Below are 27,169 nucleotides of genomic sequence, written 5' to 3'. Positions count from 1 at the left end.
CATTCCTGGTGAGCCTGGTGAACCTGGTCAAGCAGTAAGTACAGGTTTCGCATACAGACACTGTTAACATTAGAAATGGGACACCAAAGTAGGCTTGTAAAGCTTAGGCCCGTTTCTCCTATCCATATGCACATCCTTGAATGTTGGAATTGGATATTCCTGCTTGATCCTGTTGCAGAAACAGAGCTGAACACTCAGATTCAGACCCCTTCAGATTGGAATCATAAAGTGCAAAGTGAATTAGGATGGGAGGACCTTGCTTCAGTTCAGGTTCCAGCTATGCCCCAACTCAAGGCAGAAACCAGTGAAAAGACTTGTGTGAAGAATGATGCTTTAAGTAATCCTCAATCTATTTTTAACAGGGTCCCCACGGTCCTCGTGGTCCCCCTGGTCCTCCAGGAAAGGCTGGTGAAGATGTAAGTGGTTATTAAATGTTTCTCATCTCTTCTGGGGCTGTGATTCAGTTCTTACATTAGGTTATTGTTAAGCTAAGCATTTTATTGGCCATAATTTTTACATTGTTCTATAATATTGGATAGAATAAACAAAAAAAATTAAACAGAATAAATATTTTATAGTACAACAGATGTTGTATGTTGGAAACATACAGAAAAAATTATAACTTCAAAACGTCTCCAAATATATTATTTAGCTTCCTCAATACAAGAAGAGGGAAACTTGAAAGCTAACAAGCATTTATTGGCAAAGTTTCTCTTTTTCAATGTCTTGTCTTTTTTTGGTGGCTTATTGTTATTTTGTAAAATGAATTTTCCTACTTAGTGCATTTTTACTGCATTTATTAGGGTCACCCTGGCAAACCTGGAAGACCTGGTGAGAGGGGTGTTGCTGGGCCACAGGTATGTAGTGATCTACTGTATACAATAGAAAACAGTTCTTATCAAAGAAACCTGATGACATTTCTGAATTGCAGCACATTAACAGTCTAGTAATATTCCCTATATGCATTAATCCAATATCAGTTCAGGGATATCATAGTTATCATATTGTTTTGTACTCTTTCCCCCCTCCCCCCCATCAGTAAAGCTAATGTAATTAAAAACAGAAGTGACATAGTGAGGAGTTATGCAGGAGCAGGTGAGCAGGCACCTTGGCATAGAAAGCTAAAACAGCTGTGCTATCATATGTTAATGCATGAAATTTCTGAGATTCAGACTGGAAAATCAGGTTGATTACTGTTAGTGTTGGAACAAGTCTGGTCCTGGGAGGTTACAGAATGGACTGTGTTCCTCACTTCAATGATCATGGCCCAAATCTACTCATCAATTTTATTGAAAGACTTAGGCTTTTTCTTTCTTTTTAACTGCAGTATATAGTATAAGAGATAATAATTCGTGTGCTATGTGTTTTTAGGGTGCTCGTGGATTCCCTGGAACTCCTGGTCTGCCTGGCTTTAAGGGAATTAGGGTGAGTCTATACATACTTTTTCCCTGAACAGTTAAGAGTGACAACATTTCAGCATACTGAAAATCCCTGGAAATCCCCTCAAAGTTAAGAAGATATATTCTAAATGCATGAATTTCTTTGACATTTTTAATATCTTCTGATATGAAAGAGTGATTATTTTTTAAAAAAAAATCGTAAGATTATATTAGGAAATAATTTTGTATGGAAAGAAGGATTTACCTTACAAAACTAAGAGTTTGAGTATAGCCAATAGTGGGACAATATATACAATATATACTTAATATTATTTTTCTATGTATTATAGGGACACAATGGTCTGGACGGTCAAAAGGGACAACCCGGTACTCCTGGCACCAAGGTAAAGATGAAATCTGAAAATGCAGGATACATTTGTATCTCTTTCTAGCGAAAGACATATGAAGTCCCCCTCCAATTAATCTCCCATGTTGTCATTAAAGATTTCCCAGCTGCAATAATCTAGAAATGAGTGGAGTCACATAGGACAAATATGTGCACCTTACCACGAAAAATTATTCCTGGGGCCTTAGTCTTGAGTCCTCAGTCAAGTTAGTACTTTCATTGAGTAAGAGCTGCAGAATCTGTCTCCTAATGATTGGTTATCCAGCAGCACTTCAGACTGATTTTTGCTATCTCCGCTTTTCTGTGGATTGTACTTGGAGTTTTGGTGGGTTTTTGAAAACACACTAAAATGAAAAGATACAATTTTTCTACGAAATTCTGTGTGAGACACATGCTCTAGTGTAAAGATTTCTGCTAAAACTTTGGATAGATGCAGTGCTCTTCTGTGAAGATCAAATAACCTTAACTCAGTCTTTTTCCTTTTTACCTTCCTCAGATTAGTTTAGTGCACATTTGAACACTATCCTTAAATGTTTTTAAACATGGTCTAGAAACATATATAGCAAACTCTCCCTCTTTTATTCTTCTTCTCCCATTCCACCTCAGTGCCTAACAGCAGTGTTCTTAAACACTACTACAGTGTTGAGTTGTAGGAAACTTTAACATTGCGGACTTATTCATAGGAAATGTGCATTCAAGAACTAATATGACAATGAAAAGCTCAAATACTAATTCTCCCTGTTGCGTCTTTCTAAGAGCTTAGCACTACTTGCTTATAGAATTACTAATTGTAAAATAGCATTCTCCAATATCACTGAAAGTTGTTAATCGCCAGAAAAAGTTTGGTAATGAGAGCAAACAGTCTGTCAAGTCTTTTGAGATTAAAAGCAGATAAAGCAATTAAGTAAAGGAATGAACAGTTATTAGTAAGAGTGCTAATCTGACTGGAAAACACAAGTATAGTAAATCAAGGTCACTCGTGATACAGCTGCACTAAAAGCAGTGATGAAGGCAAAAATTTGTGCTGTTTCCAGCATTTAAGACAAGGTGCATTCAGATATATTCAGGGTATCAGTGCTTTAGGACAAATCTTGTCACTACAGACCAGCCTAGACCAACTGCAGGCTCGTTGAGAATACTTAAGACTGAAGGGAGTATTATTTTAATGGCTGTCGCTCATATCTTGGTTTTATTGATCTGAAGATAAAAACACCTGAGGCAGATCTTTATTTCCAGCCCTTTGACAGGAACTTTGTCACCTTAACCTAAGGCAAAAGAAAGCATCATTCTGCTTCTGCTCTAGCTAAAAAACAGCTGCTGATTCATCTGAATTAGTAGTTGACTATCCAGGCCCTATCTCTTAGGTGTGTGCTACAAAGTAAATATCAGAATAAAGAAATGGGGTAAAGAAAGCTGAGATAGGTAAGTGAAGCAACTTGCTCTGGTCCTCCTCTTCTAAGAGGATTCCATTTGGCCATGTTCCAATATATGCAGGGACTGTCACCCTCAGGATCTGATGTGCTGTTATTGTATATGGTGTGGTGTAAGTGCTACAGAAAGACAGTGGGATTCAGCAGTTGAGTATCTCTCTAGATGGTGTTGTGCTGTTTGTTCAAAGCATCCTTGAAGTAATTCAAGCCTGCAAACTTTCTTTTTCATAGGGAGAACCTGGTGCCCCTGGTGAAAATGGTACCCCAGGACAGCCTGTAAGTATTTATTCCATGCTGTAGAAAATGCTAATCTGATAGATATGGTTCAGCCAGCACTTTGGGCAGTTTTTGTCATCAGTGGCACTCCAGCTGGCTAGATACTCTAATGTAATAGTGTGTGAATATTTAGAACAGAATTGCCTGGCTGCAACACAGTTCATATAGGGACTTAGCAGAAGAAAAAAAAAAAAATCTGTGTACCTTCATTCAGTGAATAGGTATAAATGAGTGAATTTAATTTTTCTTTCAGGGTGCTCGTGGTCTCCCTGGTGAGAGAGGAAGAGTAGGTGCCCCTGGACCAGCTGTAAGTAGTTTCCCATCTGTCTCTGTCATCGTGACCAGCCACTTACTGTGGCGCTCTCTAATCTTTGAATCTCTTTTCAAACTCCGTCTATCGTGTTCTCTCCTCACAGGGTGCTCGTGGAAGTGATGGCAGCGCTGGCCCCACCGGACCTGCTGTAAGTTCCAGTCTTGATCTTTGACAGTCTGGTTCCATTAGGCCTTGTGTCCCTCTTTCTGTTTATAGAGGATTTCTTGGACTTCTCAGAAGTTGTTTGTGGGGTCGTTTTTAACACACTTCTTTGCTTATCAGACCATCACAAACAGAATTAATAAAACATAAACCCTTTGCAGACAATATCCTGAGAGCCTGAGGATTTACATTAAACACATCTGTATCACAAGAACCAAATTTTCTCACTTGCACTGATCAGTTCATAGGGAAACACCAGATGAGCAGAATCTTTATTTCTAACAGGACAGTTCTCATCCCAAAACTCAAAAGACTTTTATACCTTTTAACAGGTATATACTATGCACATGTTGCAGATGACTACACCTACATACATCCTGAAACTATCATATGCACTCCAGGACACAGCTTTGCACCTGCAGTGTTGTCCTGTCTGACTAACAGGAGTAAAGTTTTTTCATTCACCATTGATACCTGAGTTATGCCAGCTCGTGTGAAAGGCTGGAAAGATCAAACTGTCCTGATCTTACTGGTGAACAATAACTATTCTAATAAGTGCTAATCCAATGCAGATTTGTCCCTTTAAAAGGAGTTATTGTTGCCATGGTGTACCACTGACTTCATTAAACCTCATTTATTTCAGTGAAATAAGTGTGTGTACAAGAGTATAGCTTCAAAGCTGTAAATAAATAAATAAAGATCATCAATAGCCCAGAATAGTTTTTCCTTCCTGTCTTCAAAATCTGAGTCAATGATGAAGATGTACTTGGTTCTCTCAACTTCCCTGAAGTTGCTTTTAATAAACCTTGTCACTGCGAAGATCTGTCATGCTTTGAGAGTGGAATGTTAGCAGCAGCACGAATTTCACTTCAGTTCTCCCATATGGGGTATTTGAAAAATATATGTGATTGGGCACTTGAATTGCAGGCAAACAGAGACCTTACAGCCAAGATCTGATGTTATACTTTGTAGTAGAACCAAAGCATTTTAGCCATCTTGAAGGCAAATGAGTTACCATAGGAAAAATATTCTGGGGCTTCTACTCTGAATGGGCAGCAGCAGAGAGTTGCATTGGGTCCTAGCGTCTATGCCAGGCTAAAGTTACTTTACACATACTTAGGTTATGGTGCTATAAACATTCTGTGTAGCACTTAAAGACACTCTTTTTTTTTTTTTTTTTTTTTTTTAAACTAAACCAGAAATACTGTTTCATTCTTCTTGCCACTGGGAATTAAAAACATAAAAGAGTCACTGTAACGGAAATTGCATTAAAGAATAACAAAGGCTGACTCCATTAGTGTATCTTCTTTTGTGGTACCTGGGTACTCTACACTAGGAAGCTTGTCCCATCACAATTCTAAATCTCACAACAATAGCTAGACACACCAGAATCAGTAGAAAGCCCTCTTCAAGCTGATGTACTATTGCCTTTTCTGTTTAAAAAAAAAAAAAGTCTAATGAAAGGGTCCTGGGGCTGCACATGTTCACTGCCTCAAAATGTATACTTTAAGTATGAATAAAGATTTTTTTTTTTAATCCTTTTGCATGTTAGAATCAACTCCTGCCTTCAGCTGCTGTTAAGCCTGATCCAATTTCTAGTACATTCTTACTGACTTCAATATAAGTTGTGTCAAGCACTGACTCGTAAAGCAGCACAGAGATCTTGCCAACCATCTTCCCATGTGTGAAGAAGGACAAATGCTGTCATCAACACAGGGCTCTTGTGCGTGACTGGTAGTCCAGAAGGACCACTGGTGTGACAGTGTACACAGTCACCCTGCACAGTAAATGTGTTGGAAACAGCCACCTAAGATTTGCAGTTGCAGGATGCAGTGCTCCCCTTCATTTGTGGGACTGTACAGCAAGACATCTTGACTTGCAGATAGAATAAACAGAGGATGAGCAGAGGCAGGCATCTTTTTCAGGTGTTTGGCCTCAAGGCAAGGTTTCACGAGTCATGGCTTAATTCACACTTTCTTAGCTGCACTGCAAATGTTTTTCAGCATTGACCTCACTCTTAACTGTTTGTAGTGAACCAAATCTGTCAGTTTGGAGTTGCAAAAGGCAACTGATATTCTGAGGTGGTAATGGGTGGAAGTGTCTCAGTAAATGTGTGTTTTTAAAATCTGTTTACTTCAGCAAGCAGGATGCTTCTGTCATCATTGAATACTTTCACACAACTGCTTCCCTTTCATTTCTCAGGGCCCTATTGGTGCTGCTGGTCCTCCAGGCTTCCCAGGTGGTCCTGGTGCTAAGGTATGAATATCTGCTTCTACTAGCACATTAGATAGTGAAGGTGAAATATAGTAACTAGTATTGCTAGGCAGCAAAAAAAATAGTCTCTCAGAAATAGGAGTACTTTCTTATCAAGATTAGGATGAGGACAATTCCCTAGAGTATTTGGAGAAATCATATATGAGTGCTTGGTTAAAATATAGCAGTTATTTCACAGCTGAAGATTGATACGAGGCAGGTTCAAGAAGACGTGTAACCTTTTTCTTTTTTTTACTGCATCCTACATGGTGCAGTTGTATACACTTTATAAAGGTGATGTGAATCATGATGAATAATCAAAGTCACAGGTCACATTGCTTTACAGAAGTAGTGGAGGGCCAAGAAGCTGCATATGAGTATTGGGCTCCTTCCAGCCTAAGTTCTTGAAATTGCAATGGAGAAACTTTTCAGGTTTAGGGCAATACCATTTTCCTCTTGCACACTGTAACTTAGATGTTTCAGTTTGTTTCTCAGATCTTAGCATTTTTACCTGAGTAACACTCTCATTACTTTGAATTTTACTTTGTCCAAGGAAGGACCAAGGATTTGGGACAAAAGTGTCCCATATAGTGCACCTAAAAATTTCACTCACCGTTTGTCAAGAAGCTTAGAGCTGCATACACTTATATGTAATGTGATACAGTTTTTCATCCTTAACACAAATACACAAATTCCATGTCACAACAGACAAAACTTTTATCTTGATCCATGTTTAGAAGAAAATAGAGTATTGTTTGCTCGACCTCTTAACATTAAATGCAGGGAATATGAGGAAAAATTGAGATCCCATGCAGAAGTGAGTGTGGTTACAGCCTGCAATTTCAAGAGAAGACTGCCGTGTGTCCAGGATGAATTCTGACTACTTAGAGAATTGCTGAAAAGAAATTGTCATTATATTAATTTTTTTTGTAGTAGACTTAGTGAATACAAGCTTCTGAGAGTAAAACCAAGAACCTTTTTTCCTGTCATTTACTCCACTGTGAACGCTATCCTACAGCACTCTGATCAGGCATCGTTTTACATTTTGTATCAGTGCAAATGGCATATTAAGATGCAAGGTAATGGTCAGTTAGGTCTCATACACCATGGGGCGTCTCAGGCCAATGCTGGAGGCACATGGCTGCAGCACTGTAATCCTGATTTTTCTAGGTCAACTTTCTGTGTAACCCTCAGTGATAATGTAGGTTCTTAGATATGCTGAGCATCTGTTGTTCCTGTGTTAGCCACCAGCTTTGATGGGGTCTATCTAGGCTTCCTAGCTTCAGTGCCTTTAAAATCTCTCAGCTCCTTGATTTCCTGACCTCTGAAGTGGGAAAATATATATTGGATTGTTTTAATGTCAGGCTAGTATAGGATTGCTCTGCTCTTGCCCTAACACTGTGTACACTGCTAGAGGGCTGTATCCTTCTTTCAAACAGGGTGAAATTGGACCTGCTGGTAATGTTGGTCCTAGTGGTCCTGCTGGTCCAAGAGGAGAGATTGGACTTCCCGGTTCTAGTGGTCCTGTTGGCCCTCCAGTGAGTAACTTGCCAGACTTTATTGTTGGACAGGTGCACTTGAGACTCTCCATTAACTAGTATTGTTATCTTTCTTAACAGGGCAACCCTGGTGCTAACGGTCTTCCAGGGGCTAAAGGTGCAGCTGTAAGTACAGCCTTACTCACACTTGTCTGCTCTAAAAAGAAAAATAATTTAGTTAATTCAACAGAAAAGATAATGGGCTCATAATACCTTTTTTTTCCCTCTGGTGGACAGGGTCTTCCTGGTGTTGCTGGTGCTCCTGGTCTGCCTGGTCCCCGTGGTATTCCTGGTCCTCCTGGCCCCGCTGGTCCTAGTGGTGCTAGAGGCCTTGTTGTAAGTGACCTTGTATATTGCATGTCTTCGTTTGAAAATTGAACACAGTGTCCGCAGTTGTAGATTTCCTCTGGATGTATTTTTGTATTTAATGCATAATTTTTTTTCTTGCTCCACTAGAATTAAACATTCTAGTTCATTTCTGTGTCTCACTGCTTGCTTCCAAAGCTGAGACTGAAGAGGTTTGCTTTGCACTCCCCTTGGGGGGTTACTGCCATTTCTAAGTGTCTTTCACATGTTTCTTTTCATGCCTGTTAAGCCAAAAATACAGTTATATTCACCGACCATTTATCAGAATAAAAGCAGGCATGGAATTGGATGAGTAAAGAGCATTTTGATTCATGAAAAAGTTGTCCAGGTAGAAGTGAGATTTTTGGAATGATGCTTAATTCTATGATCTCTCTTTTTTTTGGACTCTAGGGTGAACCAGGCCCTGCTGGTGCCAAGGGAGAAAGTGGTAACAAGGGTGAACCTGTAAGTATGGCAGCACGTGAAGCTTGTTTCAGTGATTAAAGCCTGATAATCTGCAACGCATCATCTGATTTCTTCTTTTTTTGTTGTTTGCCTGAAATAGGGTGCTGCTGGACCCGCTGGCCCTCCTGGTCCTAGTGGTGAGGAAGGCAAGAGAGGCAGCAATGGTGAACCTGGCTCTGCAGGTCCCCCAGGCCCTGCTGGTCTAAGAGTAGGTTTTCTTTTCATGTTCCAGAATTAGAAGCAAAAAGAAAAGAGGAAATAAAGCTAGACTCACAAAGGCAAATTAAGTAATTATGAGTAATTAAAAATACATTAATGCTGCTAAGCAAAGATCATTTACCATTCTGAGCCTTTTGATTAGTTGCGACCAAGTCTATTTTTGGTTTGTATTAATGCTATTTACTATCTTATCTCTGAAGTAATTAGAGGTTGCTTTGATTTATCCATTGTGTAATATTTAGTGAATTATCTTTGATTACTCTTAAAACTTTGTGATGGGATTTAACTGCTTAAATCAGGTAATTGGCTCACACATAACGTGAGGCAAAAGGTTTCAATTCACTGTCTTCAAGGGTGCCTAGTACCCTTTTTACCGGGTGAGAAAACCACTCAGTGAGTTTCAGGAGGCACATGGCTTCATACAAGAGCAGGAACTGGAACAGAATAGGAAAAATGGCAGTGTTTCCACCCATTTTTTTTTTTGGTAGAGATAAAGATTCAGTATTGCACCTTGGCTAGGGTGTACAGAGCGAAGCCAGTAACTCCTTGCAGAGAAGCAAAGGTGAAACAGCGTGGGCCAGCTTGTGGGATCTTAGCTGCTGTCCAGGCACTAGTAGATTACAATAAAACAGTGAAATGCTCCGATACAAGCAGGTTAGAATTTAAAGAAACCTAAAGGAAGTGAGAGATACTTTTACACTGAGGTGTGTGCACACTGAGGTGTGTGAGCTTAGAGCTGCACCTACCTCAAATTCTGCTCAGAAGGCTGAAATTTAGCATGCACTATACACCTTACAGGAACAGGTGTATTTCTTTCCCTTTCTTTATTTGTTTTGTGTTCACTTGCAGGGTGTGCCTGGGTCTCGTGGTCTCCCTGGAGCTGATGGCAGAGCTGGTGTCATGGTAATACTTTTGCCTGGGTCGCTATTTCTAAATGACCTTCTTTTATATATCTGTGATGCTTTTTGTCACCTCTGCCTAATTTTATGTATTTATTTCGGTAGGGACCTGCTGGTAACCGTGGTGCTAGTGGTCCTGTTGGTGCTAAGGGTCCTAGTGGTGATAGTGGCCGTCCTGGTGAGCCTGGTCTTATGGGTCCAAGAGTAAGTTTGAACTCTGTGATGTAAATTTGAACTATGCAAAAAGAAAATTACTTAAAATTTAGGGACAAAATTATTCAGAAATCCAACTGCAAAAATTCAGCCTGTGCTAACCACAGTTAGGGCACTTCCACCACTTTGTTGAAAAAGCATCCATGAGGAAATGATTAAGAAACATCAAAATGTTTATTGAAATTAGTTTCTTTTGTATGTGGCAGCATTTGATTGCCTTGTCATGGAGCAGTGCCCCTCATACTGGATAGGCATTGCTTTCTGAGGTTATTTACAGAATGTGATCATTAAAAGCACAGCTGAAGTGTGTGTCCTCTTTAACTAACAAAAAAACCCTAAACTGTACTAAAATGATGTGAGATGCCTGATCTCAACTATTTCAATTTTAGTTTGCAAATTACTTCACTGAAAACAGCCATCCACTTCTAGTGGTGCTCACTGCACCCAGATTACATTCATGTCATTGTCTTTTATCCTCTTTATACTACTCTTTCTCTTCCTACTCCACCCCATAAAGTGAAAGAGTTTTCAATGCACATGTGAACTATTAGGCATCTGCAAATGTTTAAGTACGTTCTCTGCTAAAGTAGAACCTAAATGAGTTTAAGTGAAACGGGTACTTACCTATACTGATTTTCAACTGGCATGGGAGCACACACTACCAAATTAAACTTCAGTGTGTTTTAGATATAAATTTGATAGGACATACAGTCCTGTTTCCACAGTGTATATTGATAACTTGGTGTGTTTGTGTGTGTACACACATGTAGAAAAAGAATTTTGGTTAACAGTTGGGTGAGTTGGTTTCCTTCTAAAAACATGAAACCTTTCCCTTCTCAGGGTCTCCCAGGTCAGCCTGGAAGCCCAGGCCCTGCTGGCAAGGAAGGTCCTGTTGTAAGTACCGTGTTTTTCATACTGTTTCCCCATTGCATGTGAAACACAGACAAAACCTGAGATTTTAAAAAGCAGAGATCTCAGCACTGAGCTCTAACACAACTGTGTGTAAAACCAGCAAGATATTTTACTACCATATGACTCAGAAAATCAGTGAGAAACTTTCTGTTCATTTCTGTGGGTCTCAGATCAGGTCTATGTCATGTAAGGGGAAGAAGAAATACACAGTTTTACAGAAAGGAGAAAAATGGAGGAATGCATGAGCATGCTATGTATAAACAGTGTTTAAAAGTTAAATGGCATTTGCTTCCTGTCAGTACACATTTCTCCTAGCACTGAACTCTAATTACCCCAGCCATTTAATAGTATGATTTCTTTTTCTAGGGTTTCCCTGGAGCAGATGGTAGGGTTGGGCCAATCGGTCCAGCTGGCAATAGAGGTGAGCCTGGCAACATTGGATTCCCTGGACCAAAAGGTCCCACTGTAAGTACAGTACAGAAACTTTCTATTACTATGAAGGTATTTCCAGACTAATTTGTAGGTCCCAGCTCTAACAATCAAACACATCACCCTGTGTCCTCCCATACTGCTTATTGGCATCCACTTAAATTCAGGAGTTCTGTTTTAAATTATTTTCCAGTTATTTAAAATATTAAAGAAAAGAAAAACAATTTAATTAGTTGAGGAATATTTGGACATTGAAGTGATTAGAAAAATATGTCTATATTATAATTTCTGCATGTCCGTTTTATCATTTCTGTGTATACACTTCTGTAAAAGTTCTGTAAATGTTGGCCACCAAGCCTAAGTTTCAGTTCCAGAGTATTCTTATTTATGGAGCATGATCCAAAGCTCGCTCACTTTAGAAGAAAAGCTACCAGTGATTTCAGTGGGACACTTGACATGTCACACACAGGCCACAGATCACAATAATCATCTTCTGGATTTGTGGTGTTGCTATACATACATACACATGCAGACATAATATCATGAATTATGACCTCAAAAAATAAAGGCATGGAGTTTTGAAAAGAAAAGATGTTTATTTTTGAGCTATTGTTTCTAAGTGGTTCAATAAGGCAGATGGAGCTTTTGGGTTAATTAGGCTTAAAGAAATATTACAATAAATCTTCTGGCAAGGAGAGTATCACTGTTTAGTAGTTTAAACTGAATCTAATATGAAGTCTTGGTTCACTTTCTATCTTTTTCTTTCAACTTCAGGGTGAACCTGGCAAACCTGGTGAAAAAGGCAATGTTGGTCTTGCTGGCCCACGGGTATGTGGATATATTCTATTTGTTAACCTCCAGAGATAAAAAAGTAGATTTTCAAACCCCTGTAATAAAATAGCATTATCTTGTGCAAGCATGAGTAGATGATGAAATAGAAAAGCACTTGGGAATGCACTCATCTAGACTTATGTCAGTGGGGACTATTACTTAATGGATAAATTAAAACTATCCTTCTGGGGTAATTAATTGGGAAATTAGTTATGGGGTATTAGCTTCCTACAAAGTGGAAAAAATAGCACTCCCTGTGCATATTTTTGAGGTCAATGTATGGTTTCTAATTTATCCTGTAAATTTCCAACTTCTGACTAATTCTTCCATTTAAGGTACCAAATAATTTGTCTGTTGTTGGAAAAATGCTTTCAGCACAGTTCCTATAATCTGTAATTCCAAAAGAAGTTTCCTTAAGGATGAATGTGCTGCGATAACTAAAACAATCACCAGAATTTAAAATTGTAAGCATCTTTAGTACATTTTAATAGTGAAACTCTCACAAGTAAATGGTTAAGTTCAAAATATACAGCCAGGGACCTTCTTTTTTTTTTTGGTACATAACCACTTTAGAGAAATATTATTCATAACAGATCAAAACTTTGATAACGGCTTTCTACTTGAACACATTTAGGGTGCTCCTGGTCCAGAGGGAAACAACGGTGCTCAAGGTCCTCCTGGAGTCACTGTAAGTTACAGATCCAGTGTGTGATTTACTTTTCATTAATGGGACTTCCCATTTGAAAATCCATTTTCCTGTATTTCTCCTTCCAAGTTAATCACTTGTTTGTTCCCTCCAGGGCAACCAAGGTGGAAAGGGTGAAACAGGTCCTGCTGGCCCTCCTGGCTTCCAGGTAAGCCGCTATGTGTTCTGCTCAATCTTATCTCTGTTTTACAAAGCATGAAGTGCTTCTGACTTAACTTCATTTGTATTCTTGTTTCTTTATACTTAGGGTCTGCCAGGTCCCTCGGGTCCGGCTGGTGAAGCTGGTAAACCAGGCGAAAGGGTGAGTGTGCAGTACTCTGCAAGTAGGGGCAGGCATTGCATAAGCATTATGTTTACAATTGCACATGTGGTAAAACGAGTCTGTTGGATCCATTTGCCAAAACAAAGCAATCCATATTATATGCAAAGTTTAATAGTCCCTTTTGTCAAAGCTAGCTGCAAATGAAGAAGATTCGTTGGAATTTGCAACATACTGCTTTTTTTTTTTTAAAGTTTTGGTATGAAACTGAGCAAAGCCAATCCTTTGCTTTTTGGGCCTTAAGCAGCAATAAAATATGTCCCCTCCCCCAAAAGACAAGACAGTACATGACGAATATTTTACTTCAGATTTCTTTTGAAAACTTCAGAGTTCAATCTGACCTGCGTTACTCCAATTGTGTGCTTTTGCAACTCAATTGGTTTCAGTGAATTTACAACAGCATACAACTGAGGTAGCTCAGTGGTAATTCAGGCTCTAGGTTCTGCTCAGTTAAAGTGTGCGATGTAATCTGCAAATTGTGCATTCTATGTGTCATAACCACATTTAACGTTTATAGTTACATCTCTCTGTGTCCCTGTAGGAGAGTTTACATTGCATGTACCTGAAAAAGGAGCTTGGAATTTAATCACCAACTCTTTTCTTTAGATGAGAAATTATGTCATGTGTGCTTTGAGATAGTACGCAGCTATATGAAGTGTTTATTTCTGTGTATCTGAAAGGCTGGGTTTAGTCTGAAGATTTTCAATATGCTGCTGCAATTTGAGAAGCATTTCTATTTACTGCTAAAAACCAGCACAATTTAAACTAATAAGTTTGCTTTAGAAATAAGCCTTACCAATACATCTACTCTCTTCTAGGGTCTTCATGGTGAATTTGGTGTCCCTGGTCCTGCTGGCCCAAGAGTGAGTCACTTATTTGAAATCTAGTACAGACTGTCTTAATAATGTGTTTAATAATAATAACAGCTATATACATTTCCAAGTTTCTCAAGACCAACAGCTCTTCCCAGTTACAGAACACGGTGTAGTACACCAGACTCCCAGGAATGAGGGAGAATTTTCTCTGCTTTTTGCATGTGTCAGGCTATGTGATTATATGACACGATAGTGGCCAGTGTAGTAAAATTCTAGATAAGCAATATGAATATTACCCAAGTAATGAGTTAATTAATGAATTTCACAATGAGAATGTGGATGACAAAAGATCGATTCTGCAGTGCTAGACTGAGGCCTGGTGCATATGAGAATTTTCATCTTCAGGGCCTCTGCGCAGACCTTCTCAGCCAGACCATTTCAGTCACACTATCCCTTGCTAGCCAGCTCCTACCTTCCGTGTAATATCATTGTGAACAAATGGTGGGCTGAATCCAGAGCTTGGAACAGTCAATAGAAGACATTGCCTCCCATTTCCTTTTATTCTTGCAGGCTATGTGATTATATGACACGATAGTGGCCAGTGTAGTAAAATTCTAGATAAGCAATATGAATATTACCCAAGTAATGAGATTCTGATGAGCTGATCAAGGTTGTTTGTTTTTTTAATTAATGAATTTCACAATGAGAATGTGGATGACAAAAGATCGATTCTGCAGTGCTAGACTGAGGCCTGGTGCATATGAGAATTTTCATCTTCAGGGCCTCTGCGCAGACCTTCTCAGCCAGACCATTTCAGTCACACTATCCCTTGCTAGCCAGCTCCTACCTTCCGTGTAATATCATTGTGAACAAATGGTGGGCTGAATCCAGAGCTTGGAACAGTCAATAGAAGACATTGCCTCCCATTTCCTTTTATTCTTGCCCTGTGAATAAACATCTGTAAAGAGCTTTGTGCGAAGGCCTTCCTGCATGGCAGGAAGGTCCCATTTGTGCAGAGCAATGAGTAGTCTCTAAAATGCTTGATTAACTACTTGCTTTCCAAATCCACTTATAAAGAGGCTGATATTTAAACTGCTTCTGTTGCTTCCTCTTTTATTCATGACAAATATTCCCATTCACCATTGTCAGTCATGTCAGTCAGTTTAAATAGCACTTTTCCTCCTTATATTTAGTGCCCTGAAGCTGTATAGGTAACCACATCCTCTTTAAACTTTCATTTTGCTAATTATCCAAACCAAGTTCCCTTCATCATTGTAGTAGCAGTTATCTGTCTCAGGTCTAGCTTGCCTTTGGCATCTCATACCCAGTCAGAGTGTATTTCATTCAGTATTCCAAATTAGGTCTTACTGATGCTTTGTACAACAAAATTGACACTTCAGAAAAACACCTAACTGCTTTTGCCAGATCACATTTGCCTTTTTCATGTCAACGTCATATTGTTGGCTATCTTACTGATGCTTTGTACAACAAAATTAACACTTCAGAAAAACACCTCACTGCTTTTGCCAGATCACATTTACCTTTTTCGTGTCAACATCATATTGTTGGCTGTTGGCTATCACCTTTCCCTTTCTGTCATTTTCATCAGGTGAAACTCCCATTTACAGCACAAATCCTCATTTTTGGTGCCTAAATAAATGACCAAATGATATTTCTGTCTTTGATAGAACTGTTGTGCATATAAGACCAGTTTCTGACTACTTCCATGTCTCCAGATGATCTCTGTTTCCAGAATTTATCTTTATACCTGTTAGAATGTACAGGTCCCATTAGTAGGCTTTAGCTATCACCTTTATTCTCCAATATTTACCAGGCATATGCCACTGTAAAAACAATTGTTTGCCAATTACTATGGCTCTTAATTTCACTAGAATCCATTATCTGCCCTCAGATTGGTATCAGAAGCTCCATTTGGCAATAGAATACAAGACACCAGAATGAGCACAGTGGCGAAAAATCTGTGTACTTTGTCAGCTCTTGCCATGATGCAAGACTTTAGTAATTCACTTTGCTATATTAGTGTCAAATGCTAGAGCCAATTCTTATGACCAGTTGAGTTAATATCTGCACAATTCTAATACATTTCTTAATGGTTTGTTCAGATAAAAATGCATCACACTGTCATTGCTACTAGTCAGTGCTTTTAAACCTCTAAGCTACAGAACAATTCAAGGAAAAACTCAAATCAGACTGTCTCCTTCAGGGTGAACGTGGTCCTCCTGGTGAAAGTGGTGCTGTTGGTCCCGCTGGTCCCATTGGAAGCCGTGGTCCATCTGGCCCACCAGGCCCTGATGGTAACAAGGTATGCCTTTTTTAGCTGCCATTGCCTTACTGTTGAATTCCTGATGAAGGCAATCCAAAACCTTCTTTCCTAAAAGCATAAATGATTACTGCTAATAGGTAGTTACCTATACACCATAGCCCCTGGGTCATTTCTTCAAGTGGTAAAGCTCCATCCAAGCTAGTCCACACTAATACTGGAGGGTTTTATGTTTAGCACTCTAGGTGATGGGAGGGGAACTCCAGGTTGGACTCAGTTTGAATACGGTTCGTCAGCTGGGTATACTACTATTCTGTTTTGAGATAGGGTCCAAGATTTTGGCCAAAACTCATGCTGATTTCTATTTATACCCACATCTACTTATACACAGGAAGCTCTTGTGTCTAGTAAGCAATGTTTTCCCCAAAACATTAGCACAATAATATGCAGTTGTCTACCAAAGTAACATTGACTTGATGGTAACTGAATATGGGTCTTAGTTCCCAAGATTTTTATGGGTAGTCTTTCCACAGAAGTTTAGAGTATGGGGCATCCTAAAATCGCAGGAGCCCACGGAGTCAAAGAGTGTTCACATCTGGCATCTTCACTAGCTGAAAAAGTAAAAATGAGTACAATAGCTTAAGATGATATAGTACTAGTCACACTGTTTACAAGTAAGCAGATGATAGGCAAAGTAGTAAGGACAGAATTTTGTTCCAAATTGTGTGCATGATTTGACCCTCTCTTACATGATACAATGTTGCTGCTAGGGTGAGCCTGGCAATGTTGGTGCTGCTGGTGCTCCTGGTCCTGCTGGCTCTGGTGGAATCCCCGGAGAGAGAGGTGTTGCTGGTGTTCCAGGAGGCAAGGGTGAAAAGGTAAGGTGGACAACCTGCTTTGTTACTGCATGGACAGCTCTGTTAGGTGCTTGAATTTCATTAACTTAAAGAACCTGCAGGCTACCCCAATGCAACTTTTATTTACTGTGAAACTGTATTACGTGACTCACTAGTAGACAATAAGTAGAGGTTTTCTTGGTCTACCAGACTGACAGTCTCTTCTAAGGTTGTATTTTGATCTCTGCTCAGCATTTGGAATTAGTTCAAGTAGCAGTTAGTGCTCCACAGCTCATTAACAGTGAACTTATCTTTACTGAAGAAATAGTAAAGCTGTCTTTCAGTACAGGCTTTGTAGTAGGAATGGGCCTACTGATCATAAAGAACCGAGTCTCTGATAATATCCTTGACCACTCTAGGTGCGGTGACTATGATATAAGTGTTTATGATTATATCCATTATCTATAAAATCGGAAAACGTTTTAGCAAATGTAAGCCCTTATGTAAAATTGTGAAGTCTGGTTGCAAGTCCTGTTGCGACCTCTACTTTATCCATATAATTATCTATGAAATTGATTTTTATCTTTCTATGTACATCTCATTCCATATTCTGTCCTGTTCATTATTTAAAAAGAACTGAGATTTCTAGAACTGCTTTGTTTTGACTAAAAAAAAAAATCCAGTCATATGGATTATTACAACATAAATGGAGTTGTAAGAAAACTGAGATGAAAATTGCTTTCAATTTTTTATAAAACACTGTGTACAGACATACATATTAATGAAGATGAGTAGGATGTATTTTAAAAAAAAAAAGAGATAGAATAGAGTGCTGGTCTGATTTCCTGACACTAGTGTTGGCCTGGATATAACTTCTTGTTATACAAAACATATGGCATTTTATGTGACCACTTATATGACGTCATTGTTTTTAACAGTTGTTTTCCTGCTTCAAGTAGAAATTATAACATGAATACCCAAAAGAATTTGTATGTATGGTTATTTCTTCACCAAAAGAAAAGAGATTTTGAGGGGGGATTTACCTTCGTCATTTGGAATATACATCAACTTGGTTTTGAGTTTTTAATTCCATTCAAAGTTCTTGCTGCCAAGGGAAAACTAAATAAGTTTCCTATAAAAAAGGCAGGCTTATAATTCTGAAACGTGTGTCAGTCCCCTTTGCCTGGAAATTCTCACTTTGCAAGTCAGTACATACTCGGCAGTAAGAATGAAATAATAATCCATTCCCTCCAAAAAATAGCACAATAAGCATCTCCTATGTTATGCAAATATGGATACTCAGCGAACAGTTCAATACTTCTTTCATACAGACTATTGTGTTCATTACAAATATAATGGGTTTTTTTTCCCCTCTGTGTGTTCTAGGGTGCCCCAGGTCTGAGAGGTGATGCTGGTGCAACAGGAAGAGATGGTGCTCGTGTAAGTATCTTTTGGTTCTACTTGAGTTTACCTTGCTACACCTCAGAACTTAAGTGACTAAAAAGGATGTTCAGGACTTACACTGCCCACTTTATTGCATTTCCTCTTATATCTGCTCATTTTTGGTACAAATCAATACGATTTTGTTGCCCCTTGTCCAGGGATACTTAAAATTTGGGGGGAGAGAGAGAAAAGTGATCACTTCTCTTGCACAGAGAAATGACATCAGCAGAGAACCTTGTATTTCATAGACAATTGTTCAGTGTGACATTATCCTCTTGAACTTCATGGGCTCAGCACAGACAGATAATTCTCAAAGCAGCCTGCAAAGCCACACAAAATTGTAATTAATTTGAGATTTCAGCTGCCTGTCCTAGAATTCATACTTTGGAAGGAAAATAACAGGATAGATTTTATTTTATAAAATCATCCTGAGCCCTGTAGTGGGACCAATACTATTTAATATCTTTGGCGACACGGATGTTAGGATTGAGTGCACCTTCAGCAAGTTTGCCAATGACACCAAGCTGTGTGGCACAGTTGACAGGCTGAAGGGAAGAGATGCCACTTCGAAGGACCTTGAGAGGCTTGAGAAGTGGGCCTGTGCAAACCTCATGAAGTTCAACCAGGCCAAGTACAAGGTTCTGCATGTGGGTCAGGGCAATCCCAAGCACAAATACAGGGTGGGCAGAAGATGGATTGAGAGCAGTCCTGACGAGAAAGACCTGGGGGTGTTGGTGGATCAGAAGCTCAACATGAGCCAGCAATGTGCGATCACAGCGCAGAAGGACAACCGCATCCTGGGCTGCATCAAAGGAAGTGTGGCCAGCAGGTTGAGGGAGGTGATTCTGCCCTTCTATTCCACTCTTGTGAGGCCCCACCTGGGGTACTGCATCCAGCTCTGGAGCCCCCAACATAAGAAGGACATAGACCTGTTGGAGTGAGTCCAGAGGAGGGCCACAAAGATGATCAAAGGGCTGGAGCACCTCTCCTATGGGGACAAGCTGGGAGAGTTGGCGCTGTTCAGCCTGGAGAAGAGAAGGCTCCAGGGAAAGCTTATAGCAGCATTCCAGTGTCTGAAGGGGGCCTACAAGAAAGGTGGAGAGGGACTTTTTACTAGGACAAAGGGTAATGTTTTTAAACTGGAAGAGGGTAGGTTTAGATTAGCTATCAGGAAGAAATTTTTCACTATGGTGGTGGTGAGGCACTGGAACAGGTTGCCCAGAGAAGTTGTGGATGCCCCATCCCTGGAAGTGTTCAAGACCAGGTTGGATGGGGCTTTGAGCAACCTGGTCTAATGGGAGGTGTCCCTGTCCATGGCAGGGGGGGTGGAACTAGATGATCTTTAACATCCTTTCCAACCTAAACCATTCTATGATTCTATTAAAAACAGCTGGAAGAAAGTCACACACCTGTCTCCAGGAGGAAAGAGAAAAAATATTAAATGTAGTCACTCCTTCTTACATCTTGTTAGAAATAGTGTCCTGTCTCTTGACCTATAGGGTCTCCCTGGTGCTATTGGTGCTCCTGGCCCGGCTGGTGGTGCTGGTGATCGGGTAAGTCTACTCTTTGAATGAAAAAGTGTCCTGTTTGTTTATACAGTTTACCCATGCATGAATATTTAAGATGTGGAGTTCCATTAAAAAAAAAATAATTCCATCTTTATATTGTGCACAAGTTCTGCAAGTCTTTCAGATTTGGGAGGCAAGCATTAGGGGGATTGCAGATCTATTCCGTGAAGTCTTCCTTAACACCACAAAACTTTTCCTAAAAGAGCAGGGAAGGGATGCACACCTATGTGGCAATGGGTTATATGGGGAGAAGATTCTGATTTAGGCTTTGCCTGAATTCTTCACAGTTGAGGCTACTCTCCACAACCCTTCTCACACTGTGAAAAGAGGTTTTGATATAGTGATGAACACATTAGCTCAGAATGATTCTTTATCCCATCCAAGTATCATTAGAAATTACTAATACGGGGTGGGTCAAAACAGAAGCATTGTCAGTAATACCCTCTCCATTGGAGAGACAGGGAGACTCACTGCATGCATCTGTACCACAATATCACCCCTGTTCTGACTGCAGTGAGGTCTTCCCCCACTGTGTCATAATGTTTTCTGCTGTCTGTTTTAGGGTGAAGGAGGTCCTGCTGGTCCCGCTGGTCCTGCTGGTGCCCGTGGTATCCCTGTAAGTGGCAATTCCTACAACTAGTCCTGTGTCAAAGACATGATGTTCAGAAAAATGCCCTGTTAAAGCTCATTCCAATCAATTCTCTCTTCTTTGTCCTCTCTTTAGGGTGAACGTGGTGAGCCTGGTCCTGTAGGTCCTAGTGGATTTGCTGGACCTCCTGTGAGTATTGTTTGCGCTTTCCTCATATTAATGTCACGCCATTCCTCTCTTTCCTTTGCATGCTTTTCCAACTCCTCGTTCTGTGTGTTTTTCTGCCCGTAGGGTGCAGCTGGTCAGCCTGGTGCTAAAGGAGAGCGTGGGCCTAAAGGACCTAAGGGTGAAAGTGGACCAACAGGTGCTATCGGCCCAATTGGTGCTTCTGGACCACCAGTAAGTGAACTGTGTCTTTGTAAAATGCATGGTTGTTAACTGTGCTATGCAAACAATACACTAGCCTGAAGGCCTTGCATTTTGAAAAGGTAATTAAAAAAAGAAAAAAAAACTTCAAACTAGGCTCTGAGGAAAGTCACGATACTGATTTTCACACATTATATAAACTTTGTCAATCTATTTATGTGGGCTCAGATCGTGAGTCTGGAAGTGAAATGAAGAGAAAAAAAATTTTTTCAAGTTGCCCCGAAGATCAGCAAAATCAGTCTATCTTGGACCATTCAGGGGGTGATTGTGGGTAAGTTCTGAGCTGAGGATGAAGGTATCTTCCTCTCAAAGACAGGATGTGCTGTGACAGTCTGACTCTCAGACCCAGTCATCCAGAAGCATATGTGCAGATTTGTCTGTGCACCCACTTGCATACAGGCTTTTCATGTGCTAACACCTTTATAGCCCAAAGGTATACACTACTTCACATGCGTGCAGCCTGTTATTGGGGAACTGACTGAAATGATGCAGAAAGTCAGGCCCTGGAATTTCTAATACTCTAAAATGTTGCAAGATAACATGGCTTGGGGTTCTTACTGTATGCTTCTAATAGAGCAGTACCAGGCCCTTGCGCTACGTGGCTGCATTCGTCATACAGTGCAAATGGAAGACTTGCTGTCCTTTGCCTTCCTATGCCTTTCACAGTTTGACTTCTAGATTTGCTTAGATGCACGTTACATTTGCAAGGCAAATTCATTTAAATCATAAATACCTTACGCAATTCTTCTCAGTCCATACAATACTGATTTAAAATGTCTGTGAGAATTTACTACGCTAGTATCAGGACAGGAATTGTGGGTTTGGGCCTAGCCCTCCTCCTGGTGAAGTAAAAAGCAAAATTGCCCTTAACTTCTATGAGAGTGAGACAGAGTCCTTATTCTAAACAGGGGGCATTAACAGTCTTTGCTTGATTCATCTGTCTTTTTCAATTCTTCATACATAGGGTCCCGTTGGTGCTGCTGGTCCTGCTGGCCCTCGTGGTGATGCTGGTCCTCCTGTAAGTCTTCAGGCTCTTGGCACTGATATTGTTGCTTTTCATGAAGTCATTGTTTCCTCTAAACCAAACCTTCCTTTTATTTTTAGGGTATGACTGGTTTCCCTGGTGCTGCTGGAAGAGTTGGTCCTCCTGGCCCTGCTGTAAGTAACTAATTAAGAAGTTCTAACAGGATCCTCATTTTTGTTACATGGACTCATATTCTAACTGCACTGGAATCACCTAAGATCCTTATAGGACTGGATGAGATAAGAAAAAGTCTCGTAACTGTTTAAACTCCCAGAGTGGGAGTACGCATTTAATTTGGTTTGGTTTTGTTTTTTTTACAATCCGTCAAGCATCCCTCTGCATCTTGAGGTGCCTAACTACTTGTAAAAATCTGTGTTTCCATTGCTTCTGTTCACCATGAGTAACTGCACAGCCATTGATTTTGAGTGGAATAAGGTCATGTCCTATTTGAAAAAAAAAAGTTATCTTGTGTCCACACTTTCTAAAATATCTGCAGTTCCAGCACCTGTCTCCAGTAGGGCAACCTCTCATTGTGTTTAAGAATGTGAATCCCTGCTTCTTTATTTTTCAGCCAAAAATTCTCATTTCAAATTGACATTTGTAGTTTTCTTTTCAAAGGTGTTTCCAACCTTTACCAAAAGGCACTTCTTTCCTTTAGATGCCCTACATTTAAATATATTATGAAACCCAGGATCCAAAGCAAATAATCCTCCTGGAAGAAGTTTTTTCTCATAGGTTTTATAGCTGCAGTTAATGTCTCCAGAGCCAAGTCAATGTTTTCCTGCCAAATTTTAATACTTTCATATGCACTGAGTAAAAAAAAAAAAAATAATGAAATCTCTCTGTTCAATAATTCTACTGATTCCAGCTATCCACTGCTAACAAAAGCAATAGAAGTTGCTGCTTCAGAACAGCTGTTTATTGAAAAGCACAGTTTTTGTATGTGAACATAAAATGAAACTTAGCTCTGTTCTCCCCAGTTAATGGGTCTATATTTTAATGATATCATATTCATACTCAATCCTAGGGCATCACTGGTCCCCCTGGTCCTCCTGGCCCAGCTGGCAAAGATGGTGCTAGAGGTCTTCGTGGTGATGTTGGTCCAGTTGGCCGTACTGGTGAACAAGGTATTGCTGGCCCACCTGGTTTTGCTGGTGAGAAAGGTCCATCTGGAGAGGCTGGTGCTGTTGTAAGTTACTGAGTATCAAATCTCCTTAAAAATGTTTCTATTCATGTAAATGTTACAGATTCTAAGATACTTTTGGTATTTGGAAGGGCTTTTGTCTTTTATACACAAATTTAGCTTTTAAGTAGAAGCTCTACTGAAACTCAAGGAATTTTTTATAGGCATGGGGCAGTTTTTTCTCTCTTTTTTTATTGTGGCAAGTTGCATCTGTCTCTGCAAGTAGCCTAAGTGAAAGCAACAAGGCTAACTGCAGAAGAAATTGCTACTTAGTCTGAGAAAGGGAAGTGGAGTCTCCTGCTCTGAAATTGAGCGTCATGGATGGAAAAAGGAGGAACATGTGAACATCCATTTAGAACAATCTCAATTCATTTCTGCATCAGAGACTCTAATTTGTGGGGATCACAAGGTTAAAGTTGTCTGACCTCAGGGTGGCTTAGAATCATGCAAATAAATAAATTAACTTTTAGTGTCTTTAAGCTTGAGCATCCAGAATTACTGGCGTTTTTAAAGTCACACACATTTCTGTCTTATGGAACTATGCAGTTGTGTGAATTACCAATCTGTTTCTCAATAAAAAATTATATAAATTTCTTCTGTGATCTGCAGAAGTTGCAGCTAAGAATGAAATCTTTAGTGTCACTCTCAGATATGTATGTTAAAACTTCGAAAGTGACAACTGAAAATTTGCCCTTTAATGTCCAGTACAAAGCAATACATTTTCTAATTTTTATGTTCTAATTTAATTTCAATTATGAAAAACATAATGGAACTAGTAGGCCTGACTGGATTAGGATAATAATTTAGGGTAGGCTGTCAGGATTATTACTTATGCTAAGTTCAGCGCCACTTATGCTCAAATTGCAAGGAAATTCCAAGGTCAATTAAACAATCTTTGCCTTCAGATGGTCAGTAGAGAGCTCTAAGGGTTGTTTGGAGATGTGACATCTTCTAAGTTGGTCTCAGGATCAGTCTCAGATGATCAGTCTGTTTGCTATGGAATCCCCTCATATAGTCATCTTCTCTGTACTGAATACCCCAGTTTTCTTGCATCACCCACTGTAATTGAATGGGAAGGGAAAAAGCATGTGTACAGTGTTCTTCAGAAACAGCATTTTTACTGGAAAGCAGTTGTGAGGGGAGTATAACCAGCATTGCTTTCTTACAGACCTTTAGCTTTAGAGTTTAGTGTCTTACGACTTGAGTACAGCTTCTTCCATGCAGGAACTAGCGCTGACACTACACTGAGATCCTTGGAAAGCCATTGGTACTGCTGTAGAGCAAAACAAATGAGAAATGCTGAGGGCCATAAAAACTGAGTTTTCTTTGTTAATGTAAATAATATTCTTTTCATGTTGTAGGGTCCTCCTGGTACCCCAGGTCCTCAGGGTATTCTTGGTGCTCCTGGTATCCTTGGTCTCCCTGGCTCTCGGGGAGAACGTGGTCTTCCAGGCATCTCTGGAGCAACAGTAAGTATATGACCAGTTAACTGCTTTAAACAGATAGGTGTAAAGAAAAACGATGAGGTCTCCTCTTTAGGGAAACCAGGAAAAAGGAGATGTAGGTTCTGCTGTTTCCATTGCTGCTGCAGAGGATAGGTACCTGACAGACTTGGAGCAATGGAAGAAATTGCTTGCTGCAGACAAACAAGACTTGTGTCTGCAGGTGAGCATATTTTTGAATGGCATCAGAGGCTACTGATAGAACAGCTAGAAAATTTAAAAGGAAGATAATATTTAGTGTAGTTGTGTCCTGGATCTGTTTCACTTCTAGAATGGATTGCAGAGAAAAGTTTCTCTTATATACAGACCAAAAGTTCCATAAGACTGCTTTTTGTTGTATTATAATGTCACATTTTGTTACCACTGTTCCTGTATTAGGGTGAACCTGGTCCCCTGGGTGTTTCTGGTCCTCCTGGTGCTCGTGGTCCCTCCGGTCCTGTGGGTTCTCCTGGTCCAAATGGTGCTCCTGGTGAAGCTGGTCGTGATGTAAGCTATGTCTGATTTCCTCTTCAGGGTTGCTTTGCTTTCATTCTGAGCCAAAGACAAATACACAGACAAGACAGATGCAATTGGAGGTTGCTCTGCTAGCAGACTTGTACCTTCTGGTGTCTTCAGGGCACAATTCTAATAGACATGGATTCCCACCCCCAACCAGGTGACACATTCTTCAAGGCACAAGTTGTGTCTGAAATAAATCTTGGAGTCACTTTCAGAATCTGGAGTGGAAAAATTGCTCCTTGTAATGCCCTGCCTTATGAGTGATTACTTGGAGGACAGGGCCCATTCCCAATTCTTCATAGAGCAGCAAATAAACTTACCTGTCCAATTTAACCATCCAAGTTAGTAGTTCACCTTGAAGAAAGGTATCCATACAGTGGCTGTACATGACTTACACTACAAGAACTGTTAAAGTAAAGTATTAACACATTATCTTGTCTCCTGCAAGGATAACTATATAAAGCTTTGTCTGGGCCTTATCAGGGAAGCTTATTTGATAACCTGAAACACTGTTAATACAGGACTCCTGTGAGTCCCAAGACTCACAGGATTTCAAAGAGATCAGAGAGTAGTTATTTTATAAGTATTAAAAAGAAATAAACTTTCTGTTCTGTGGGAATTTTCTGAAGGAAAAGATTTGCTAGTGTACACAGTGAAAGAGTTGATGTGAAATTAACGTTCACAAAGGAAGCCATTTAAGCTTCTGAAGCACCACAACAAAGTAATTTTAGCTGTGACAACTGTTAAAGTCCTTTTCTCACTACTGGCATTTTTCATTTAAAAAGTAGGTCTCAGTTTTACAAGAGTGCAAGCTAGATGAAGACCAGTATTGTCTTGACCTTTTCATTTAGAGAAATATAGCAAAACCCAGTCATTTTCTTCTATACTGAACTTGTAAAACCTAAAATATTTGAAGACCACCTTATTTTTCTGCGAACATTAATATATTTAAGGGATTTGAGAGTGGCATCTATAAGGAAGAGTTTGTTATCTTCAAGACTTATGCTATCCCATCTCAGTGTCTTCTTACTCATATTGGGAGCAATTAGACACACAGTTGAGATGAAAGTTGATGGAATTTAATGCTTTTCCATGGTATTTTAACAGGGCAATCCTGGAAACGATGGTCCTCCAGGCCGTGATGGTGCTCCTGGTTTCAAGGTAACTTGTTCTTTTCTTTTATTTCATAATCACAGAAGAAATATTCCAATACGTTTAAGTCAGTAGCAACTGACTCTCTCTTTGCATTCCTTTGTTCCCAGGGTGAGCGTGGTGTTCCTGGTAACCCTGGTCCCAGTGGTGCTCTGGGTGCTCCTGGTCCTCATGGCCAAGTTGGTCCTTCTGGAAAGCCTGGAAACCGTGGTGATCCTGTAAGTTGATGAGACCTTAATTTTTTTGATTAACACAGGACTAACATTTGCCTATCATATATACACATTATACATCAAACCCCTACAATATGTGGATAAGTACTTTGTTTTCTGCAGAGATGTGTTGAGCATGGAACCTTTATTAGGTATAATATACAGCAGTGACATGCATTTTCTATTCCTGTTTCAGGGTCCCGCTGGCGCTGTCGGACCTGCTGGTGCTTTTGGTCCAAGAGGTCTTGCTGTAAGTCTGATTTCTGAATATATTACCTCACTGATGCAAGAAGAGAAAGCATACTTTAGTAATATGGACTCATGAATGTGCTCAAGATATGGGCCCAAAAAGTAACGCTTAAGGAGCTATAAATATTTATAGAACTAGAATCTTGATCAGCATTCTCTCTTGTGGGACTGATCCTGAAGCTTTGGGGATTGACACTTTTCCTGTGTGTGTTAACAGGATGTACATACATATATCGGGGCAACCGGTGGCATCATGTAGAATGTTCATGCTTTATTCTTGCTTTGACAATAGTATA

General features: G+C 39.8%; 1 protein-coding gene across 1 annotated transcript in view; it reads left to right on the top strand.

Moving 5' to 3' along the window:
• Positions 1–27,169, top strand: part of COL1A2 (collagen, type I, alpha 2) — a 41,850-nt gene that overhangs the window by 9,384 nt on the left and 5,297 nt on the right. Inside the window, exons 9-46 of the mRNA XM_009895351.1 lie at positions 1–34; positions 363–416; positions 804–857; positions 1,372–1,425; positions 1,730–1,783; positions 3,447–3,491; positions 3,745–3,798; positions 3,908–3,952; positions 6,169–6,222; positions 7,659–7,757; positions 7,839–7,883; positions 7,995–8,093; positions 8,514–8,567; positions 8,668–8,775; positions 9,636–9,689; positions 9,791–9,889; positions 10,739–10,792; positions 11,177–11,275; positions 12,014–12,067; positions 12,705–12,758; positions 12,871–12,924; positions 13,024–13,077; positions 13,914–13,958; positions 16,135–16,233; positions 16,962–17,069; positions 18,414–18,467; positions 19,970–20,023; positions 20,601–20,654; positions 20,763–20,816; positions 20,919–21,026; positions 22,018–22,071; positions 22,158–22,211; positions 23,105–23,266; positions 24,622–24,729; positions 25,141–25,248; positions 26,368–26,421; positions 26,523–26,630; positions 26,821–26,874. Of these exons, the coding sequence (XP_009893653.1) occupies positions 1–34; positions 363–416; positions 804–857; positions 1,372–1,425; positions 1,730–1,783; positions 3,447–3,491; positions 3,745–3,798; positions 3,908–3,952; positions 6,169–6,222; positions 7,659–7,757; positions 7,839–7,883; positions 7,995–8,093; positions 8,514–8,567; positions 8,668–8,775; positions 9,636–9,689; positions 9,791–9,889; positions 10,739–10,792; positions 11,177–11,275; positions 12,014–12,067; positions 12,705–12,758; positions 12,871–12,924; positions 13,024–13,077; positions 13,914–13,958; positions 16,135–16,233; positions 16,962–17,069; positions 18,414–18,467; positions 19,970–20,023; positions 20,601–20,654; positions 20,763–20,816; positions 20,919–21,026; positions 22,018–22,071; positions 22,158–22,211; positions 23,105–23,266; positions 24,622–24,729; positions 25,141–25,248; positions 26,368–26,421; positions 26,523–26,630; positions 26,821–26,874 (2,653 nt within the window). The remainder of the gene's footprint in view (positions 35–362; positions 417–803; positions 858–1,371; positions 1,426–1,729; positions 1,784–3,446; positions 3,492–3,744; positions 3,799–3,907; positions 3,953–6,168; positions 6,223–7,658; positions 7,758–7,838; positions 7,884–7,994; positions 8,094–8,513; positions 8,568–8,667; positions 8,776–9,635; positions 9,690–9,790; positions 9,890–10,738; positions 10,793–11,176; positions 11,276–12,013; positions 12,068–12,704; positions 12,759–12,870; positions 12,925–13,023; positions 13,078–13,913; positions 13,959–16,134; positions 16,234–16,961; positions 17,070–18,413; positions 18,468–19,969; positions 20,024–20,600; positions 20,655–20,762; positions 20,817–20,918; positions 21,027–22,017; positions 22,072–22,157; positions 22,212–23,104; positions 23,267–24,621; positions 24,730–25,140; positions 25,249–26,367; positions 26,422–26,522; positions 26,631–26,820; positions 26,875–27,169) is intronic.

This window comes from Charadrius vociferus, unplaced genomic scaffold (genome assembly GCF_000708025.1).
Source record: "Charadrius vociferus isolate BGI_N301 unplaced genomic scaffold, ASM70802v2 scaffold31, whole genome shotgun sequence".
NCBI lineage: Eukaryota > Metazoa > Chordata > Aves > Charadriiformes > Charadriidae > Charadrius > Charadrius vociferus.
This window is presented reverse-complemented; position numbering and strand designations above follow the sequence as displayed.